Source organism: Xenopus tropicalis, chromosome 4, assembly GCF_000004195.4.
Source record: "Xenopus tropicalis strain Nigerian chromosome 4, UCB_Xtro_10.0, whole genome shotgun sequence".
Lineage (NCBI taxonomy): Eukaryota > Metazoa > Chordata > Amphibia > Anura > Pipidae > Xenopus > Xenopus tropicalis.
In genome coordinates, this window is record NC_030680.2 from 30,472,947 (window position 1) to 30,496,069 (window position 23,123).

The window sequence follows — 23,123 nt, forward strand, 5'->3', positions numbered from 1 at the left end:
GGCCTGGATGAGTTTTTGAACAAGCAGAATATCCAAGGCTATTGTGATACTAATATCTACAGTTAGTATTAGTGGTTGTATATATAGTTTATGTATGTGAGTGTATAGATTGGTTAGTATAGGTTGTGTGCTGGGTTTACTCGGATGGGTTGAACTTGATGGGCAATGGTCTTTTTTCAACCCTATGTAACTATGTATGTAACTATGTAACTATGTAATATATAGGCACCTGAGGGCCTCTTGCCAAAAGACCTTATGATGCATGTATGTATATATATACAATATGGCCCTGAGTATAGGCGCAAGTCTTTGGGCTGCGTTATAGAATTTGTGATGAGTGTGCAGGTAAGGCTTCCCCCTGATAGCTCTTCCATGCAGATCATGTTTGTGCAAGCAATGCTGAACCATGGAGCAGTGCAGTTCCACTCCTGTGTCAACCAAACCTTCCTGCAGGTCATTCACAGTTATATGAGAAATTGCCTTCTTGGCCAGCATACAAGCAGTTCTCTTGGTCTTAAAAATCTTTCAATGACTTCACTAGCTCCCCTTAAAGGACAATGAAAGGTTAATATAAATTAAAAGTAAGTCTAAAGGCATTCTTTTTAAGTACTGTACTACCTGCATATCTAAATTCCCAGATCCCTGCTTGCTTCTCTGAGATATGGTGCTGGCAGCCTACAGCAGTGTGAAGCCTACAGTGACATCACTGAAATCTCTCTCCCCTTCCTGTAGGTGCCAGCGGCAGCCTTCCTATTCTCTGAGCATGTGTGTAACTTGATCCTGTCTGCTGTTCTGAGCTACACATGCACACCAGCCAATCAGAAGCGGATCTGGCAGAGGGGAGGGGGGGAGGGAATGAAACACATGTGCAGTATGAAGCAAGGAGGGAAAGGAAGGGAGAATACCTTTTTAGAGATGGCTGCCTGTTCTAGAAAATGTGAAGTAAGTGTGACTGAGTAAATATTTGATTAGGTGAGCCAAAAGTGTGGCGTTTTTACTAAACAATAGGAGGACTATTGGGCAGTATGCTTTTTACATTTTGACTTGCATTCTCCTTTAAAGGAGAAAAAAAGCTACTGAGACCAAGATTCTGAGTGTATTGCCAATAGATTGGCCACAACAGTGCAACACTATATTTAATTAATTGAATGCTTTACTATACCTGAGTAAACAACCCTAGAAGCTTTCTGTGTTTAAAGGAGAAAGAAAGGCTAAGTCATTTGGGTGTGCGCTACAGGTACCCCGGGCTGGTGCTGTTTTCTCCTAACAGGGGCACCAGTAGCGCTTCCTCCTTCCTGCTTCGTTTTGCCGGCAAATTCCCGGGACCGGCGCATGCGCAGTAGAGTGAAAAGCCGACTTCTCTGTTAAAGTTCGGCTTTTCCCTGTACTGTGCATACGCGCATGACAGAAGACGGAAGGAGGAAGCGCTGCAGCTACCCCGGTGCTGTTCTCTCTGAACAGGGGCACCAGCCCAGGGTAAAAGGTAGGCGATTTAAGTCACTTGGGGGTGCCTAACATTTTGGCACCCCCAAGTGACTTTGCCTTTCCTTTTCCTTAAAGATAGCAGCTGCCATATTAGCTTGGTGTCACTTTTCTGCCTGCGTCTCTCCTTCTGCCTGTATCTCTTGCTGCAACCGGGTAACTCTTGGCTCTGATTACAGCAGGGAGGGCAGGAGGGAGGAGAGAGAAGGGAACAAGCTGCTCAGGCTCACACTCTGGAGGTCTTTGGCCGACAATATACGCTCTGTACACCTGCCCCATGCCTGCACCGGAATGAATGAGATATGCTCAGGTGCAGCCACATGTAGACAAAATATGCATAAAAACGCAAGACTTTGCATTCTCTCACGTTTTAATGCGTATTTCGCCTACATGTGCCTGCACCCAAGCGTACCTCATTCATTCGGGTGCAGGCACAGGTAGGATGCATTTACAGTAGCGGGGCATATTCTCGGCAAGCGTTTTTCATCTTGCCGAGAATACGCCACGTCTGACATCAGCCTTAGCTGAGAGAAGGAAGTCTGATACTGAAGCCCATGTGTACATAATAGAAGCAAGGGAATTAAGTGTTTCTTTTCACAGAGAACTCAGAGCAGCATTTCTGTGAGTGCTTATGACTGTATTTACATAGACCTTTCTGATGAAGCTTACTTCGTTTTTTACCGTTCCTTCTCCTTTAACTACCATTTCTTGACGACATTAGGGACAGTGGAAACTGTGAGCTGGAAGCATTGTGCCATCTCTTTATGGCCTTCCTCTGCTTTGTATGCATCAGTCAGCTTCAGTCATGGTTTCTGAATGACAGCTCAAGGTTTGGGATGTCAGAGGTTTTATTAAGCTCTGTAACTGTCAATGGGTTAACTGTAAAGGTTACCAAAGCCTAATAAGGTAATTAGGGTCAGGGACCATGCAAAAATAGTGTTTATTACTGGACAAGCAGCACGGTGACCAAAATTTGTACATGCCACAATTTAAATATATATATATAAAATAGGAATATGACAAGAAAAGCATAGAGCAGCATAAAGGGCAAATTCTGCCTGAGACTTTGCCATACTGGGCCAAATGGAAGCTGATTCAGAATATGGAGCTGATGCCACACGCTAGATTAGTGGTTCCCTAACACTTGAGCTGGCCTCACTTGGGGTGGGAGGCTCAATTTAATGGGTCCAGGTTAGTGTTTTAGACATATGTACTATTTTATGTAACCATGCAACTATAGCAGGATGTCTGTTAACCCAATATTTCTTAAAATTCATAAGTATGTTGTGAGTTAGAGATGATGTGCTTATCCATTAACCTGAATATCCCTGAAAATATAGTGGGATCATTTAAAGGCAATGCAGTGGAACAATGTAGTATTAAGGGTAGGTACAATATTATGTATATGAGTACAGGTATCGGACCCCTTATCCGGAAACCCATTATCCAGAAAGCTCCGAATTACGGAAAGCCTGTCTTCCATAGACTCCATTATAATCAAATAATTAGGATTTTTAAATTTTAATTCCTTTTTCTCTGTAATAATAATACAGTACCTTGTATTTGATCCCAACTAAGATGTAAATAATCTTTATTGGATGCAAAACAATCCTGTTGGATATAATTAATGTTTTATTGGTTTTTTAGTAGACTTAAGGTATGAAGATCCAAATTACGGAAAGACCCCTTATCCGGAATACCCTTGGTCCCAAGCATTCTGGATAACGGGTCCTATACCTGTATATGTATTATGTATATGAATTTGTGTACTTTAGGCGGATATAAAGAACTGTGGGGTTTTTATCAAAGGGATATTCATTATTAAGTAGGCTAGTTAGCCACTATGTTAGATGTTAAGTGTATTTAATAAACACATTCATGTCTATGGAGAGGGTGTGGGCATTTATTGTGATTAATTGACCTTTTTTGCTGGTATCAGAATAACTATCAGAGGGTCCCATGACAGTTTCTGCACCCATAGTACTAAGCCTGCTAGATTTATCTTTATTTTGTTTTTGTATTCACATAGTAAGTAAGAAGAAATACAACCAAAGATTCATATCAATGCACAAATATGAATAAGAGAAAAGGGCTTTATTTTAAAGAAGAAAATAAACAAGATATCCCTTATTATGTTAAAAAGTAATTTTTTTGGTTTAAATAAGACTGCGGCATTGGCTAATCCCCACCATGGAGCTGTCTCCTTTTCCTCAAAGCCCTGCGAGAACGGACATTAAGTTCCGAGTCCTGAGACTGGGCAGGACCGCAGTTGGTGTTTACACAGTTACACTGTTCTACATCGAGGTACTGATGGGCGATAACAGCCCCGTTGGTACACCGGAGGTTCACTGTCTTCTGGCTGGTCAGCACCTCTTGGCAGCAAGTGCACTTATGTGATATGGCCCCTGCGCTGGCTGAGTACCTGAAAGAAGGGATTATTCAGTTAACATCAGTTATTAGTTTATATATATACAATGCTATTAGACAGAGACAGTATTGTGCTTATTGGGCTAGAAATGCAGTATTTGTATGGAACAATGGAGGAGTTGGCCTAGACAACTCTAGCCTTTGATGTTTGATCTTCTATTTGGGTTTGATTTCCCCATAGCAACTCCTTGTGACCCTGGACAAGTCACTTAATCCCTTGGTGTCCCAGCACACTTAGTGAGCCTATAATGGCTGCCTTGTTTGCTGTAAAAAGCACTTTGAGTCCCATTGTAGAAAAGCGCTATATAAAAATAATTTCCCTTTACCCCCACCAGCCCAATAAATGACTGTCTATGGATCCTTACAGCAGCCCCTCTGGCATTTGCTAGAATTCATAGATTGTCAGTCCAGATGTGGTTTACATTACCACCATTCCATACCCAACACTAATAATTTCTATCTCTGCCATTATTGTAGCTATGCCATGTCACCTCTTTGCCATTTGTTAGAGGATTATAACACAACAGGAAAACTATAGAAGGGGATAAAGGAAGTTGAAAGAAAGGTGAGGCCAAGCACAACTACATTTTCAGTTTCATTAATTATTGTATTCATGTTTAAATAAATATATGAAATATATTTATATATTCTGTGGGATTCTTACATGGAAAATGTATCACAGGTTCCTTCGCAGCGAGATATTTGGATAGGCTGGAGAGATATGCAGTTATTGTATGACAAATAGTCATAGAATTGCTGGATCTTGCATTCTTTGGTCTTTTGAATACCTGGAGGAATAGGAACAGTAGGGGATTAGTATTATTAGAATTATTTATATCATGGAGAGAGAAGTGTAAGTGTTTTTCTTTAATTATTCATGTTGCCACCATCATTTATTGGTACATTATGAAGACCCACTCTTTATTATACTGTCTGCAGCAACAAGTCTAATCTATGCTTTAATACCCTGAAAAATTTCCTAGCAACAGGCCCAGGTTATTGCTATATTTGATTATAACAAAGCAAGAGTGAATGTGTTGGCACTCAGTATGAACAATTTAGTGTTATGCTTACATATTTTGCAGCAGCCATTGGGTAAGAGCTGAATAGTTCCCTGTGAATAGGAAAAATAACATAAATTAGCTTATATAGTTAGATAAATATGCATTTGACATTTTCAAATCTAATATATGCAGGAATAGCATTTATTTCAGGTAAATGAAGTAGGGAAGTTTCTAGAAGAGGCTATATAAAGGGGAGAGCAGGGTACTAATTCTTTATTGGCTAATAAGAACAGTTGAATGATACCAGGGAGCCTGAGGCCTGATAACTCAGAGAGGTACCAAGGAGAGCAATTAGTTATTATTATTATTAGAGAGTTGTAGGTTAGATTTGTGGAGCTCACTGTAATGGTTAGTGGTAGATTTGAGATGAGCAGCTGTGGCTCATACGAGGAGAGAGGAAGGAAGCAGTGTCCCAGTTGTACTTTCAACCTTGTATGAACCTCAAGTTCCCATGTGTGTGACAAATGTGCAGAAGTTACAAGACACCACATTACACAGCACATATCCCAAATTAAGGTCGAGTGGCTGAATTCTCAAGGTGACCTGCTGAGATGTCCTTCCCAGTTACTCACCGGTTCACAGTCGTCCTCAAAAAATTGGGGGCAAGAGATGTTTGAGACGGAGCTGATAAACTGATTCTTAATCTTTGTGCAGCTGTATACTGTGCAGTTATTATTCTGGGCCGGCAGGGTGTCCCCAGGCTAGAACATAAGAGAAAGATTAAGATACTGCCCCCCTAAATATTTTAAGGCCTTCCTTTAAAATGTACCCTTTATACATACAATACTGCCCAGGTAGGCACTTACATTCAGAAGTTGGTAGGCTCCATCATAATTCAAGACACAGTGGGTCTGTTCACAGACTCCACAGCAGTCGTTGATGCTCTGCCTCAGTGTGAAGCCCTATTGACACAGACAATGAATCATTAACCGCATATCTCAACACACATAATAAAGTCAAGGCAAAACTGTCCTTTAGTACCCATCTGTGGAGTCATATAAGCATATAAACCACAATACATGAATTTGCCATACCTAGGATTGTGTAGAGACTGAATAACTGGGTTACTGCTTTTATAACTTGATCATAACAAGGTGCACCTATTGTGCTATACACCCATGTGTTTATGAGTAGTATGGTACAATTTTGCACTTTTCTTGGGAGTAGCTATTGCTTTTATAGTCATAAAATACTATATTATTATTCATTATTATTATTTCGGCTAAGTTATTGAAGTGATCTTAATTTTTCCTTTTGAGAGTCAAGGGTGCAATGTGTGTTACCTGCCATAGCATTATTTTCTTGCCCTATAACCCATGAAAATGGGAGAATGTGAAATTTTTAGGAATGTATATCAATGGGTGAAAGTTAGAATTCACCATTTGATAAATAGCCTTCTAAAAATCCCATAGGAATGAATAGAAAGTAGGTCAGTTTTTCTGTGGTGAGCTCTAATCTCACATTTTGAAAAATCTGCCCTCTTACTGTCAATGTATTGTTATACTATATTACAGCCATACAATTGCTAATGTAAAGGCCTCCTTACTGTCATATACATATGAGATTACTATAAAATAAGTACCAATGTCACATTAAATCAGAAATGAAAGAATATGTGGTGCTTACAGGTGGGCATTGTTTGTTGCAGGGAACACGCTGGCATTGTATCTCCAATCCGGTACTGCTGTTCCCACACACACATGTCTGGCACTTGTCTGAAAGAACAGGAGATCCAGGCTAGAAGAGAAGAAAAGGTATTTTAACCAGTAATATAATTTAATGACTAGAATCAAAATATTCCCATAAATCTCAATGAAAACATACAAAACTGAGGCATAAAGGACACAAGAGGGACTAAAGTGAAAGGTCACATTGTTTCTATGATACCGGTTACCTACATGTCTATAGAGGCAGGTACATCCTACTTTTACACAGTTACAGTGGCACATCACCAGTTTACTCCTCTATAATCACTTTGCATTCCAATAAGAACATATAGTGCACAATAAGCTTTGTTGGCACCAAAAATGCACCCTGGCACACTGGCACTGGGCATAGTGGATAGGATTGAGAACCTTTGCCCATTCCAAAGAATACTGAAAATATACACAATCTAGAACCCTTCAGAGATGGAGCACAGGCTATTGCTCCCTTGCAATATATCTGAAAAATAGAGCCATGTCTGGAGTCTCTTTGCCTCTTTCTCTCTATTATCTACCCCTACCTCACTCTACATTTCTTTATCTTCTGCTCCCTCTTTCTTAAATGCACTGGGAGTCCTGAACAGGGATTTGAACACTGCAGGGAAGACACATCCATATACAACTTCTTCTGAACTTTAATACTTACCCGGTATTCAGCATTGCCATGCACACAGACTTGTTTAGGGACTGCAAAAGATGACAACAGAAGGTGGATTGTGAATCTCCAAATACTGTGCAATACACCAAGCTCTGAAATGTTTGCAAAAAAAGCCATAACTCACCACACTGGTAAGTAGGGCAGCAGTGCCCCTCAGGAATGCTCCCCACCATTTCATACCCAATGCTACAGTTGGGCGAAGCATTTGAGCAACGGCTGGTATCACATCCTACAAATGAAAACAACATTTGTCATTTAAAGATTTTGTTCAATAACATCTTGAACAATGGGGGGAAGATCTTAATAAATGTAGTGCTAAGGGGAGACAGAGAGGAATGATAGAGAGTAGAGGCAGGAATGGTTTGGCTTAGGCCCAGATTCTGGCAAATGCCAGAGGGGCTGCTGTAAGATGCCATAGACAGTCACTATTTATTGGGCTGGTGGGGGCTGTTTGGGCCTCTGTGTACTTGAAATGTCAGGGCCTATTATAATTCCAAGTCTGGGCCTGCCATGTAACGGACTTCACTTACGGCATATGGTATCATTGCAGCACTTGTCTGTAGCGCTAGGCTGGATCACAGCCACAAATCCTTCCAGATCACATGTCCTTATATTCTTAGTGTGCTTGCAGGTGTGCGCCTGGCAAAAGATGCCACTTCCACCCTCTCTACAGACGCAGTCCTGGCAGTCCAACTGAAAGATTTCTCCATACTGTAGGGAAAATAAAAAACATTCACCAGCTCAATATTTCTACTATTCACTTGTATGATGGATTACCCTAATTATCCACTTCAGCTCTGTGGGTCTCAATAATGGGCCTCAACTACAAATTCAAAACAATTTCAGATTTCAACTTGCTGGGGTGAATTTGTAACATGTAATTGTGAAAGGTTTATTTGTGACGAAATAGGCATGATGACTAGTAGATAGGTCTGTTCCAATATGGTACATGGTCATTTAACATCTTGCATCTGGTTGGCTCATAGTTGCAAGGTTATGGGGATAGGTTGTGCCATTCCATCAGCCTATTGGCCCTAGATGGCTAGTGACTATTTATTGGGCTGGTGGGGGATGTTTGGGCCTCTGTGTATTGGAAATGCCAGGGCCTATTTTGAATCCTAGTCTGGGCCACACTGTGGTGTGTAGATCGATACACACCTTTCTTGGAATGTTGTCTGGTCCAACACAACCTGCAGCAAGATAAAAGGCAATACTGTAATCAATGCTTTAACAATTTATTTGCATTTACAGGTACCCATCCCTTGATGGCCACTGAAGTACAAATTAGCTTCAGGATGGAACACTAAACTATTTAAACATTTTAAAATCACCCTTACTGTTATAATGAAGCTGAAAAAAATGTACAGAGCAGTATTTCAGGCCTTCCATGGGCTACTTACCCTTTATAGTGGGTATTAGTCTCACTAACCTATAGCTCCTTAATACAGGAGGGAACTCAACAAGTATGATTTAACTGTATTGATAGATTAAATGCAACTCTGTGTCTAACCCTATCTAAACCTCATACAGTATAAAAGTATATATAGGCTCTAAATGTTGTTATTGAGTCTGTTTTTATATATTTATGTTCATATACAATGAAAAAGTGAGTCTATGCACAAAAGGACAGTAATGGGGTTATGTAATAAAAAACACATAAGGGGTAATAAGTACAAAGTTTGCTTATAGGGCTTATAACCTATATCAACCAATCAGCAGGAAGCATATACTGGTCACCTGTTTAAAAACAAACATCTTATTGGTTGCTATAGTTTACTGCACCTAGGAAAACTTTGTGCCCTTGATTACATGTGGAGGTAAGTTTGACCAGGAGCAATAACCTACAACATCCAATCAGCAGGTAGCACCTGTTAAAAGCAAACATCGTATAGGTTTGTTTGGGAATTTGATCCCCAGTCTAATTAACAGAAATTGCATACTCTATGTACGTATAGATGTAAATGTAATCACAGTTTGCTAAGTCCTTAATGTATTAAAGGTTTCCCCTTAAAAAAGTCTAGCTTTTCTATTTATTTTAGCCCATCTTACCGCAGCTCGCTACGCAGACATCCTTGTCAGTGCTGAATGGCATGGTGCCATGGGGGCAGAAACAGCCTTCCACTAAGCGCTTGTCCTCTTTCATCTGTGTTTGCTCTTCTGGGCTAAAGATCAATGGCACAAAGATTGTTTTTACAATCTACAAAAATAACATCTCTCTCTCTCTCTCTCTCTCTATATATATATATATATATATTTATTGCCATGTTTTCAATATGAGAAATGATACTGCGGAGTATGGGTTAATTTGGTTTTTTCCTCTAATGCCCCAGTATGGTGTACATTTGCCTGTTTCTGATCTCACCCATTTACCACTAGCCCAGACCTTCTGATTTTTTTGTTTTTTGGTTTGTCCAGTGACAGCAGGCGAGATATGGAGAAGCTGCCCACAACTGTAGCCACTTTCCATGTTAGTCCATGTTAAAAGGGTGGTTTACCTTTATATTAACTTTTAGTATGTTGTAGAAGGGCCAATTCTAAGCAACTGTTCAATTACCTTATAATATTTAAAAACCCTTGGCTTTAATATCAGTAGAAAATCTTATTTACTTTCCGATATATCAAAAGTTGTAGAATTGTATGAAAACAATATAAAAAATGGGTAAATAAAAGCAGATAAATAGGACCCACTAATATGTTCTAGTACACACTACCTCAACTGGCAAGATTAATGGGCATGGCAGGACAACAATGTGTTACAATGTGTATTTGGGAAACCATCTATATTTATTCAAGCACATGAAATGAGGTGCATAGACACTCCTACAATTAGTAGGGGCGTATTTATTAGCATTGGAGACAATTGCCAATTGGCAATTAGCAATTACATTTGAACTGTCATGCCAGAAAACAAAAGCAAAGATCTGATTGGTTGCTATAGGCAACATCAGTGGTGATGTTTGTCTCCAGTGTTAATATATACCCCCATGACTACATGTATTGTAGATCAATGAACCTTATGTACCTACATCCAGTTATATTGATTTAGAGCAGGAAACCCCAGCCTTTTTTTACTTGTGCTACATTCAGGTATAAAAAGTCTTGGGGAGCCCTGCAGGAAGCTCTGCTTGGGGTAAAACCGTAAAACCTGCTTTGAGACTACTGGGAGCTTCATCAAAGGGGCTGGTGAGCAACATGTTGCTCATGAACCACTGGTTGTGGATAGGGATGTAGCGAACCTCAAAAAAAAAGTGTGAATATTCACGAACTTTGCGAACCCCATAGACTTCAATGGGAAGGCGAACTTTAAAACCTAGAAAAGCCATTTCTGGGCAGAAAACTGATTTTAAAGTTGTTTAAAGGGTGCCACAACCTGGACAGTGACATGCAGGAGGGGGATCAAGGGCAAAAATTTATCTGAAAAATACTTTGTTGACACAGCGTTGCGTAAAAATGCAAAGGCAGCTGGCAGACCTAGCGGAAATACGCAGCGTTTGAAAAACGCCATGTGTGGCGTTTTTAGGCCGAGAAAAAACGCAGCGGAAAAACGCCACGCGAACCCAAATTGCGAACATACGCAAAAAGTTCGCAAACTTGCGAACTTGCGAACACCCGATGTTCCCGCGAAATAGTTCGCCGGCGAACAGTTCGCTACATCTCTAGTTGTGGATCTATGATTTAGAGTTTACTGTTTGTGATCATTGAAAGGATATTTCTTTCCTACATTAATAGTACTTGGTTGAAGGAACAGAGCAACCATGATAACTTACGTGGTTTGGCAGGTTTGAGGTACTGCTGGAGCACATGCGTTATAGACCTTATTTGCTGGGCAGGAAATGGCTATGATGGGAAGGAATTGCAAATGTATTAACACAGGTGAAATGCTTTATAAATCCAGTCTACAATATCACATGTAGTTTGTTCTAAATTGCTTATTATTAACTATATGAAGACCAAATTTAACAGGCAACCTACCACAGGCTGGAGCTTGGCTTCTCCAATCAACACATATTCCCTGATCTCCGCAGAGCAGTGCGTAGTGCTGCAGGCTGGTACATTCCATGTTAGAATGGGGTACGTGGCAGCTGTCAAAAATGCAAGCCTGGTAGAAGTCTTCATGATTTACTATACTGTGACACGCCTTGAATGCCCTTTAAGAAAGTCACATAATGATCAATTAGAACTTTAAAAGCTTCAACTAGCAAGCCAACAAAACTGGCCCCCAACAAAAAAATATTTCTATTATATCTTTAACTAATCCCAGCCCTTGAGCCCATTGCTTACTGGCTCTTCATAAGTTCACACAGAGGAGAAGGTTTGCAGGAAGGTGAAGGAGTAGTTGTTGGTGGTAGAGGCTTGCTAATGCATTCGGGTTTCCTTGGGTCATGCACAATCCATGTGTCAGCCATGGCTTCACAATTAGACGTGGTGGTGTGATTGCGCATCATGCAGTCATCAGCTCTGTTGTTGGTGCAGGTGCCTAATAATACATTTCAATGAATACAAGAACAGAATTTAAAATGGATTTACAGTAAATAAAGAAGAGATTCTATTATTCTCCTCTACTTAAACTGAAAATTGTAACAATTGTAGAAAGTAGAGTTACAATTCCAAACATTCACGCTGTCGGGAATACATGGTACAGCCAACTCTACGGTAAATGCCTGCTAAGCCAATCAGCCTGATGGTTAGATACCCTAAAGGGATGTACAATGTATGGCCACCTTAAGTACTTTATAATGTAACTCTGAAAAGACTAAGCTATTGCCAGTCTTATGACAAGGGTGTATATACAGCCACTTCTCCCCTAAGCCATTACAGATGCCCTTTCCCCCAGCTTTTTGGAAAATCAAAATATGTCAAGTCTTGTAAAACCACAAATGTCTCCCATTTTAGGCCTACCCTAAGTCATGATCCTTGCCAGATATATATTAATAAAGACTGTTGATGCAACACAATTGTTAAATATTAACAGTAATTTCTGATGTCTATCTTAACAATGCTGCCTGTGCCTGTTGGGCCTATGGTTATATACTCGTGCCTACTCACCGCATTGTCCTTGGGTGTTGCCCCCGAAGAGATTGTAGGGCAGCTTAACTGAAAATGCCATTCCATTAAAGGTGATATTGGCCTTCAGTTCAGGTATTTCCACCACATAATTGATACCAGATGTGTAAATCTTTACACCATATTTTTTATATGGAACCCCGACAACTTCCCCATTAACCAGGACCTGGAATTATTAGCCAGTGTTACATAAGATCATGCACATATATTTACTAAAGGATATGTAGCATGGTACAGCACATACACACAAAGGTAAGCACTAAAAAATAATATATAAAGCTGGGTGTCTCTTGGGATACTTTCTAAAGACAATGGAATCAAAGTTAATTTAATATATGAGAGAAATCAGCAATTGTAAGTATTGATATGTGTTTCATAAAGTACCAAGCTGTATGCACATTGTTGTCTTCCTTCTTCTTGGCTATGTGGTTTCCTTATATTTCTGTACCCATTTTATAGTACTTAGTATATGGATAGAACTCACAGGAACAAAGGGAAAGTTGATTATTAGCTTTTGTGAAGTCCAATAGACGGAGGCTTACATGGATGTATAAAGAGTGAAAATACATTGCTCAGAGGATAACTCCATACATTTAATGTTGTCTGTGTATTTTATAGAAACATACATATGATAAAATCATACCTGTATAGATAAAGGTGCCAATGTTTTAGCCAAAATCTGGATTTCTTGGGTTTCATGACGCACAATGATATTACGTGGACATGAAACGCGGTCGAAGGCGCCACAGTAGTAGTTATCAATGTATACACCAAAGTTATCAACTTTCTTTTCAATTTCTTCAACTAAGACATAAGTGCAGTTCCCTTGGTAACTGTAATACGATCCATCAAATGTGAGATAATGAGGGTCTCCCCAGCCAGAACACACACCTGAAACAAACACCAGGTTGTTTAAATGTGTGCAAAAAAGTAGACTTTGTGTTACCATACAAGTGAATTTAACAGAATAAAGGGGTAGGACAATACCTTCCTTTTCAGAAAGTATTTGGCTAAACTGATAAAAAAAAAATCGACACTTCCATGGGGCTATAATTGAATATTAGCAATATATACTCACAATCACACTCCCAGTGCCAGCAGCAGAGGTCTTCATCAGGCACAGCAACTGGTGGGCGTCCACTGGCACAAGTAATCATAGGTGGAGGTTCACACTTTAACTCAATAATTTCTACAACATTGTTTTCCAAGCATCTGGCCATGGTGCAGTTACACAGCATCCAGGTTTCATTGTGCTGCGGATTTAAGGTATACAGTTACTGAGAGGTTTCTTAACAAGGACAGGGAAGAAGCTGGATAATAATTATTGGTCTCTGCTGAGCCTTTTTAACAGTAGGGATCATTTAAAACACACCCATAAACGCGGGTGCTTTAAAATGGATAAAATGTAGAGTAAGTATTGACGCTTGTGCCCAAACCTTCATCTGTGCTTCCACATGGTTGCCAATGTGTTCATGCTGAATGGAGTGCAACTGAATCTAAGGATTCCTGGATCTACCTACTTTTTTTGCACCCGAGGATGTGATGTGATGCACTTTCCTTTTTCTGAAATAAATGTGGCACCTTCCTGATCTGTGTTGCCCTAAGTTTCTATACTATTAGTGTGCTGAATGACTTTCACAGAAATTCTGGAAGCTGTTGGGTCTAGGAGCTCCAGGAAAAACAATTAAGGAAGGTTGGTACATTTTTAGGTGTGTATTCCATGCTTCTTTGTTGAATCCTGGATCTATCACCATCCTTGACCTGGCGGTAGCTCCAGTGGGTTACATCAATAGGTGTGCTTGCGCCCATTGAGTCGATTGCAAATGGCATTTGCAATGGGTGTTCAAGAAGTGATGTAACCCTCAGCTTGCGCCCAATTCACATTGGAGATCATTACAGGTAATAAAAAATATGGCTATTTGCAGCCAAGATTATAATTTAGACACTGCACTAGCTTTGAAAATGACCCCCTATGTCTTCTTAAAATGTTCTTCAAGCTCTATGGTGTACCATATCTTATTACCCAGACAATGGCACTATGTTTTTCATGTAGTAGTATTACAGACCAATGAATTTCTTTTTACAAAGGCTCAGCATCTAAAAACTGAAAGCTCAATAACATATAATAAACCAAATACAGGCAAAAATTCTCATTCCCACATCAGCAGTATTGGGTTTTTTTATGGATACAGTTTTGGAAAAGAATAATGTACAAACCTCACGGTAAGGATCAAATGGACATCCAAGTGGTGTTGTGGATGCTATTGATTTTGTCGTCGATTTTGTTGTTGTTGTGCTTGATTTTGTGGTTGATGAGGGTGGTGATGTTGTAGTTGAAATAACTGTTGTACTTTTTGGAGTTGTGGATTGTGATGTTGATATTGTTTCTGAGGTTGTAGTAACTATGGTGGTTGTAGGAGTAGTTGTTTCTTGAGTTGTAGGCTGTGATGTAGTAGATGTACTTAATTCTGTAGTTGTGATGGGTATTTCTGTAGTAGAGGATCCACAGAACCAATGTTCTATCTGTACCTCACACTCTTTACTACAGATCACCTTGTAGCACCAGGTTCCATTGGCAACGCCACTAGTTATTTCTTCACCTATTATACAAATAAAATTATTTGTAAGCCTTTGCAACTTACAGTCTTGTAATGGACAAACTACAGACACTTCATAGATGTTGTATATTAACACTTTATATACTGAAGCTTTTAAAAAGTTATTCAATTAAAATACTGTAACCATCAGATAATTTGCAAAATAACTACAAATAAAACATATAATACAGTAGTTGTAATCGGCCACATAAAGTTTAACCTTTGGATATCTGAACAAGTGCTTCACTATAACATATACGTGCTGAGAGTGGTGTGTTTTTCCATTTTGGCCAATTAGCGATTACCCTTTTCGTCTGCTTAAACATCCCTTAAGGCAGGGGTCATTTAGACTTTTTTGCTTATGGATCTATTGGGGTTCAACATTTTATTAGGGCACTCTCAAACTTATAAGAAGTTTGCAGAGATACAAAAATACCAGTGTATATATAATTCAGCCATATTTGTTCCAAAAATCTCTAGCCACTGTTCAAGGCCTCAGAGGGGACAACCCCATAGTCTGGCAACTTCTGTCAGAGGGTGGGAGTTTATGTCAATTTATGTTTCAGAGGTAGTATGGCCTATTCCAAGGAAAAGCACAGAAGTCACATACGGTTCTCATAAGAGGTCACCTCTGTTCATTGATATAAATGCAGTTATCTCACTTTTTACATTAGATGCATATTAGGAATGTCTGCAATACAACTTCTACAACTACAGCACTTTAAAAATTGCAACCATGGAATGACATGCATTTTATTACCTGGATGATACGTTGTGTCAGAATACAAACATAAACATGGTGTGGAGCTAGAAATAGCAGGAGTGGTTGTACTCTCTGTAGAAAAGGTTGTTGTTTCAGTGGGTGTGTATGTTGTGGTTGTAGGAGAAATAGTGGTGGTTGTTGTAGTAGGAGAAATGGTTGTTGTTGTTTCAGTGGGTGTGTATGTTGTGGTTGTAGGAGAAGCGGTTGTTGTTGTTTCAGAGGGTGTGTATGGTGTGGTTGTAGGAGAAGTGGTTGTTGTTGTTGTTTCAGTGGGTGTGTATGTTGTGGTTGTAGGAGAAATTGTTGTTGTTGTTGTAGGAGAAGTGGTTGTTGTTGTTTCAGTGGGTGTGTATGTTGTGGTTGTAGGAGAAATTGTTGTTGTAGGAGAAGCGGTTGTTGTTGTTTCAGTGGGTGTGTATGTTGTGGTTGTAGGAGACATTGTTGTTGTTGTTGTTGTAGGAGAAGTGGTTGTTGTTGTTTCAGTGGGGGTGTATGTTGTGGTTGTAGAAGAAATGGTTGTTGTTGTTTCAGTAGGTGTGTATGTTGTGGTTGTTGTTGTTTCAGTGGGTGTGTATGTTGTGGTTGTAGGAGAGGTGGTTGTTGTTGTTTCAGTGGGTGTGTATGTTGTGGTTGTAGGAGAAGTGGTTGTTGTTGTAGGAGAAATGGTTGTTGTTGTTTCAGTAGGTGTGTATGTTGTGGTTGTTGTCGTTGTTGTTGTGTCAGTGGGTGTGTATGTTGTGGTTGTAGGAGAAGTGGTTGTTGTTGTTTCAGTGGGTGTGTATGTTGTGGTTGTAGGAGAAATAGTTGTTGTTGTAGGAGAAGTGGTTGTTGTTGTTTCAGTGGGTGTGTATGTTGTGGTTGTAGGAGAAGTGGTTGTTGTTGTTTCAGTGGGTGTGTATGTTGTAGTTGTAGGAGAAATGGTTGTTGTTGTTGTTTCAGTGGGTGTGTATGTTGTGGTTGTTGTTTCAGTGGGTGTGTATGTTGTGGTTGTAGGAGAAATGGTTGTTGTTGTTTCAGTGGGTGTGTATGTTGTAGTTGTTGTTGTTTCAGTGGGTGTGTATGTTGTAGTTGTTGTTGTTTCAGTGGGTGTGTATGTTGTAGTTGTTGTTGTTGTTTCAGTGGGTGTGTATGTTGTGGTTGTAGGAGAAATGGTTGTTGTTGTTGTTTCAGTGGGTGTGTATGTTGTGGTTGTAGGAGAAGTGGTTGTTGATGTTTCAGTGGGTGTGTATGTTGTGGTTGTTGTAGGAGAAATGGTTGTTGTTGTTTCAGAGGGTGTGTATGGTGTGGTTGTTGTAGGAGAAGTGGTTGTTGATGTTTCAGTGGGTGTGTATGTTGTGGTTGTTGTAGGAGAAATGGTTGTTGTTGTTTCAGAGGGTGTGTATGGTGTGGTTGTTGTAGGAGAAGTGGTTGTTGTTGTTTCAGTGGGTGTGTATGTTGTGGTTGTAGGAGAAATAGTTGTTGTTGTAGGAGAAGTGGTTGTTGTTGTTTCAGTGGGTGTGTATGTTGTGGTTGTAGGAGAAGTGGTTGTTGTTGTTTCAGTGGGTGTGTATGTTGTAGTTGTAGGAGAAATGGTTGTTGTTGTTGTTTCAGTGGGTGTGTATGTTGTGGTTGTTGTTTCAGTGGGTGTGTATGTTGTGGTTGTAGGAGAAATGGTTGTTGTTGTTTCAGTGGGTGTGTATGTTGTAGTTGTTGTTGTTTCAGTGGGTGTGTATGTTGTAGTTGTTGTTGTTTCAGTGGGTGTGTATGTTGTGGTTGTAGGAGAAATGGTTGTTGTTGTTGTTTCAGTGGGTGTGTATGTTGTGGTTGTAGGAGAAATGGTTGTTGTTGTTGTTTCAGTGGGTGTGTATGTTGTGGTTGTTGTAGGAGAAATGGTTGTTGTTGTTTCAGAGGGTGTGTATGGTGTGGTTGTAGAAGAAATAGTTGTAGTTTCTCTTGTAGAAGTTGTAGTTTCTCTTGTAGAAGTAGTTGTTGTTTTGGATGTAGTAGTAGAAGCTGTTGTAGATCCCTCTGTTGTAGAGACTGCATAAAATGAATAAGAGAGGAAGTGCAGAATCAGTACAGTGACACGCCCGGTGAGCTACATCATCACTTAACTCACAGTTATAACAACAATATTTAGCAATAAATATCTACACTCAGTTCAGTTTGGTTTAATGTCTTTAAATTTGCTTTGTATCAGTTCTATAATTATAAGGCAGTTCAATGGATTTAGCTCCCTTTATGTAACTCTCTTCAAATTATTAATGTGCCACTATGCTCACATTGTGTCCATGAGAATTGTGCTTACAACCTGGAAAATTCTATGCTGGTGTATTTTAGGGTATTTCTTTGTGCAGTCTATGAGAAACCTATTGAGTGGTTTCTACTATTAGGAACTTGATTTATGGCCCATTTTACTGACCACACTCAAAATGACATCAGATTATACCAAATGGGCCTCTATGGTGTGGTAATTTAGGGGGGTTTTGTAGGATAAAATGAAAAAACAGCAGCACTCCGGAAATGTTGTAGAAAAAAGTGACTTTACTCAAGTGCACACAGCTGTGTGCACTTGAGTAAAGTCACTTTTTTCTACAACATTTCCGGAGTGCTGCTGTTTTTTCATTTTATCCTGGATATTGTTTTACCCTGGCTGAGGGTTCAGCTTGCACCTGGGGCTACAACCAGCCGGTTTGTCCATTGTGTAGCACACCTTAATCAATTTAGGGGGGTTTTGTCTGACAGAGGATTATAACAGATTAGGAGGATTATAAAAATGTGATACAGGAGTTTGTGGCCAGTGGTCTGTGAAACAAAGTAGCAGCTTCATGGAAGCTAGGGGAAGGGAAATAAAACTTTTCTTTTACAGTCACCTCTTTATAGCACCATTAGACCAATAAAGGAGAAGTAAATTTAAAAATACCCACGGGTGGGGCGGGTTCGGGCCGAAACGCACTTAAGTTCCTTGGTTCGTAGGTGGTATCAGCCCAAGGTCTTCCCTTCGCCCTTTCCTCCCGAGATTAAACTGTGCCCCACTTCCGTCTACAGGAGCGGCTATTTATATTTGCACGTCTGCTTTGCCTCGCCCCCTCCTTGACAACAGAGATGGGCGGGCCGGGCACTGGTATATAAATAGCCACAGAGCAGCGGGACGGGACGGGCATGGGTTGGGAGAGGGCAGGTAAGAGTTGGGTTTTGGGTTGAATTTTGTTGATCAGCACATCACTAAATAGGTCTTTAAGTGTTGTAGATTCTAGATAAATGCCAAATCTCCGAATTTTTCAATACACACACAACCATTACTAACATATTATGGGTTTTATAGATGAGGTTAATGATACTGAAAAAAGGCAAGTGTCAAAACAGCTCATGATTTTTCACACTTAAAAATAACAATTTTAAGGGTGAAAACATAGACATTGATAAAAACAGATTTAATAATCAAAAAGCAATGAATCAGAGCAGTTGTTTTATAAATAACATGCAAACATGGCTGCAGATAAAACAGTTGTGGATTATAAAAACAAAAAAGTGATTTTTTTTTTTTCTGTGAAAGCAGAAATGTTTATGTTTTCTTCAAGTTTAATGGAATCAGCCCCAACTACTGCTGAAATTTCAGCAAATGTATTTATCAATGACCATTTAATTCAATCAGTTTCCCCCTGACCTTACCTTGTTGTGGTTCTGTAGGTGGAGTTGCTGGAGTTGTAGAAAATGTACCAATTACTAAAAAACAAAATGAATGGGTTTCACATCAGTAAATAGCAGTGAGTAATGCTTAGGAAAACTGCTTTACTTCAGTTAAAATAATTCTCTATGTGCTCCATTCTAACACTGTAAAGGATTGTGTCTCAGGGGGTCAAGAAGTAAAATAGAGATGCTTTGAACCAGTGTTTTTGCAATTTGCTTACCTTGCTCCAAACTTGGAAATGAGCCAGGTCAGGTTAACAGATAGAGACTACACAACCAGATCAATATTTTGGGGAGGTTCACCCACTCTTTGTTAAGAAGGTAACCACCCTGCAACGTTGACCTAGTAGTGTAATGGGGACAACAAATGGGGCAGGCACCACTAGCTCAAGTGCTGTTCAGTCTCTATTTCTTCTTTTAACTACTATGGGACATTGCCATCTACCACCACCAAAATTCGTATCCAAACAGAACAGGGGGTGTGACTGATTATTGTTGTATTGTGTGCATTATAATACCAGCATAGAGTGCGGCGTGCAAGGAAGCCCTCTACTGCCTGCCTGCCTAGTTTGTGCATCTGATGGATTCTCATGTGTCACTTACTACTTAGGCTTCAATCTAACATATTTCTAGCCCAACTCCTTTGTAGCCTATCAGATTTTGCCACTCCATAATGTAGGAGAACCATTCAGTACCAAGGGGTTTTTACGAGTACTGGCCTCTGCCAGTACAGCAGTTTGGGAATTCAAGGAGTTCTAGTAGAAACAGCAGCTAGTAGACCACAGTTTAGATAGTAACTAAAGATTCCCCAGTGGTTTTATCCATTGCGGGTCTTCATAATATACCTAAAGAGATTTGGGGACATACAAATAAGAAGGCAGAGGTGGGGGAAACCTTTTAAATGTGTTTTTTTGTGTAACTTGGTTTTGCATCCATTAAGGTGACCTAGGACTACCTAACGTAAAACTGAGGAGTATGGTAATAAAACACCATCACAAGTGGAAGAGCTCTTAGGGTTAGTGTCATTTTTTAGATGAGGTCCCTAAGGGAAATAAGAGTGTGGAGACCTTGGTATTAATGCGAAAACAATATATATATATTTATATTTCATAAATAAATCTCCCTTAGCCAGGTGCTAATGCTGAATAAGGTAAGACGTGGAAAGATCCACATACCAGGAGTTGTTTCCTCTGTTTCTTCTGTTGTACATTCTGTTGTAGTAAGGCTCTCAGTAGTTGTATGGCTTACACTGGTAGTAGTAGGTCCAGATGGGGTGGAAGTTGTTGCTGTAAATTTGTGAACATTTGGTGTTATTTCTTGAACAGGGCAAACAGGGAAATTAAAGCTACTGTACGTTTGGTGCTTGTGAGGAAGACAATTAGATTACTAATGTACAGGGAAACAGGAGTCCATTATGCAGCGACCAAACATGAAGAAGCTTCAATTTCCCTGTGTAGCTCAATAAATAACAAAAACATAGATTTTTTTTGTGATGAAAACAATAGGAAAAAAGTATGTTCCACACAAGCCCTATATATTGCCCCATTAAGGCATGGTACAAGCTGTAGTCAGGTAGCTACAATTTTATTATTATTCTTACTTTTTCTAACTTACTGTATCTTCCTATTAAATCCATCTCCTATTCCAGTCTCACATTCAAATCACTGTCAGGTTGCTAGGGTAAATAAGACCCTAGCAACCAGAATGCTGCTGAAAAATCAAACTGGAGAGCTGCTACATAGAAAGCTAAATAACTAAAAAAAACACAAAAAATAAACAACAAATACCAATTGCAAATTGTATCAGTATATTAATGTCTACATCATACTAAAAGTTAATTTAAAGGTAAACAACCCTTTAAATATGAAATTAAGGTTGTGTATTCTGCTTTGCAGAGCATATTGTTACAAATTGGGAACGTTTTAGGGAAGCCCATTCTAAAAAAACAATGAATTCATGATCTGATTTTATTTTGCTGAATCCCCTTGCAATCCCTCTGCAACCATAAACATTGTCTTACTTACTTAAAGTGGTGGTTGTTTTCTCTGTTGTTGTCTCTGTTGTAGTAGGTGATGTGGTTGTGCTTGTAAAGGTCTCTGTTCCAGAGGTAGTTGTAGGTACAGAAGTAGTAGTTTCCTGGGTTGTAGTTGTACGTATTGTGGAGGGAGTTGTAGTGAGGCTGGTTGATGTCTCAAGTATAGTAGTAGGTGCAGTGGTTGTAGACACAGGTGTGCTTTCAGTATAAATGGTTCCTGAGGTTGTTGTAGAGAAAGGAGTAGTAGTAGTTTCCAGGGTTGTGCTTGTTGGAACAGTAGTTATAGTAGTAGTTGTTGTTGTAGTAGTACTGGGAGTCTCTGTTGTGGTTGTTGTGCTGGTAGGAGTAGTTGTGCTGGTAGGAGTAGTTGTGCTGGTAGGAGAGGTTGTGCTGGTGGGAGTAGTTGTGCTGGTAGGAGTAGTTGCAGATGTGCAACCAGGTGGGTTACAGCAGTAAACACTAATCTGATAATTGTAACAGACAGGCAGGAAACCTGTCTGGTCCTTGTTGTAGCAGGTGAGTCCATTAGATACATCACATGTCACTTTCTGGCCCAGTTGGTCCAGTGGGGTATCTGGGAACTTCTCTGCTCTGCAGGAAATGTTTTCTGGTTTTTCACATATTTCTTTTCCTGCATTTCGTATGTTTTCATATGTTTCATATTCGCCACCGCTTGGTTCATACGAAGGATAGGATTCATCAAACCATTCTGTCCACCAGCATACACAAGCTGTTTGGGAAGAAAGCAGTTGGTTATTTCACTGACAGAATGGGTTTGAGTATCGCAGTATGTGAGCAAATTAGTTAATAATGTCAGTTATAAGTATTTATGAGGTCAACTTTCTAAGTGTACGTGTGTGTTTTTCTATCTTACACATTCACTGTGCAGAATTTGCAACATTTTTCAACATATAAACACCATGGGGCACATTTATCAAAGTACGAATTTCGGACATTAAAAAGTGTGTTTAGGAAAAATTTGGATTATATACGAAAATTTCTGATGTGCGTTAATTTTGCGAAAAGTCGCGTTGTGCTTTGACGAATATATCCGTGGTACGATCTGAAAGTTACACAACTTTAATATCCGAACAATCGTAAACAGCGCAAAAACCTTTCTGACTTTGAACCTTCAGTGCATGATTTTGCCTGTGCCTGATGTTATCATACGCTTCATATTCGCCACCGTTTGGTTCATATGTAGGATAGGATACTGTATATCAAACCACTTTGTCCACCAACATACAGGTATTGGGGAACAAGCTGTTTGGAAAAGAAAGTAGTTAATTGTAGAAGTTGGTTGCCCACATATATAGACATATAAACACTACAGGGGTCATGAATGAATGTAGTGCAAAGTCCAATTTTTGAATGCAAATCATCTTGTTTTTTCCCACAGTAGTGTTTTTTTTTTTACCCCATTATTCCTACATAATAGCTGATATACTTAGAGTGCACCTGATATACCCTCACAGACAGAAATTAGCAACCATTTTGGCAAGTCACAGGCAAGCCGCGTGTCATGTTTTTTGTAGCAGTGATGGCATCACTACTGTAATTACCGACAGGTCCCCTTGCGTCCCTTCAAATGCATGCAACACATTAGAGCAGGCTGAGCAATGGTGCGCACTGCAAGCAGCTATGGTGCATGTTTGAATGCA

The 23,123-nt window shown here is 39.7% G+C and overlaps 1 protein-coding gene across 1 annotated transcript in view; it reads right to left on the minus strand.

The window, feature by feature from the left end:
* Window positions 1–3,555: 3,555 nt before the first annotated feature.
* The window catches only part of muc2 (mucin 2, oligomeric mucus/gel-forming), a 68,971-nt gene continuing 49,403 nt past the window's right edge, over window positions 3,556–23,123 (minus strand). The window contains exons 45-66 of the mRNA XM_031901321.1: window positions 21,452–22,192; window positions 20,603–20,713; window positions 19,410–19,463; window positions 15,756–17,777; window positions 14,616–14,998; window positions 13,477–13,651; window positions 13,042–13,289; window positions 12,381–12,564; window positions 11,616–11,811; window positions 11,307–11,482; window positions 11,102–11,171; window positions 9,384–9,496; window positions 8,493–8,524; window positions 7,865–8,045; window positions 7,459–7,563; window positions 7,323–7,363; window positions 6,600–6,710; window positions 5,780–5,875; window positions 5,546–5,674; window positions 4,984–5,023; window positions 4,574–4,697; window positions 3,556–3,904 (exon numbers count right to left, since the gene is read on the minus strand). Coding sequence (XP_031757181.1) covers window positions 3,661–3,904; window positions 4,574–4,697; window positions 4,984–5,023; window positions 5,546–5,674; window positions 5,780–5,875; window positions 6,600–6,710; window positions 7,323–7,363; window positions 7,459–7,563; window positions 7,865–8,045; window positions 8,493–8,524; window positions 9,384–9,496; window positions 11,102–11,171; window positions 11,307–11,482; window positions 11,616–11,811; window positions 12,381–12,564; window positions 13,042–13,289; window positions 13,477–13,651; window positions 14,616–14,998; window positions 15,756–17,777; window positions 19,410–19,463; window positions 20,603–20,713; window positions 21,452–22,192 — 5,576 coding nt within the window. The 3' untranslated portion in view covers window positions 3,556–3,660. The remainder of the gene's footprint in view (window positions 3,905–4,573; window positions 4,698–4,983; window positions 5,024–5,545; window positions 5,675–5,779; window positions 5,876–6,599; window positions 6,711–7,322; window positions 7,364–7,458; window positions 7,564–7,864; window positions 8,046–8,492; window positions 8,525–9,383; window positions 9,497–11,101; window positions 11,172–11,306; window positions 11,483–11,615; window positions 11,812–12,380; window positions 12,565–13,041; window positions 13,290–13,476; window positions 13,652–14,615; window positions 14,999–15,755; window positions 17,778–19,409; window positions 19,464–20,602; window positions 20,714–21,451; window positions 22,193–23,123) is intronic.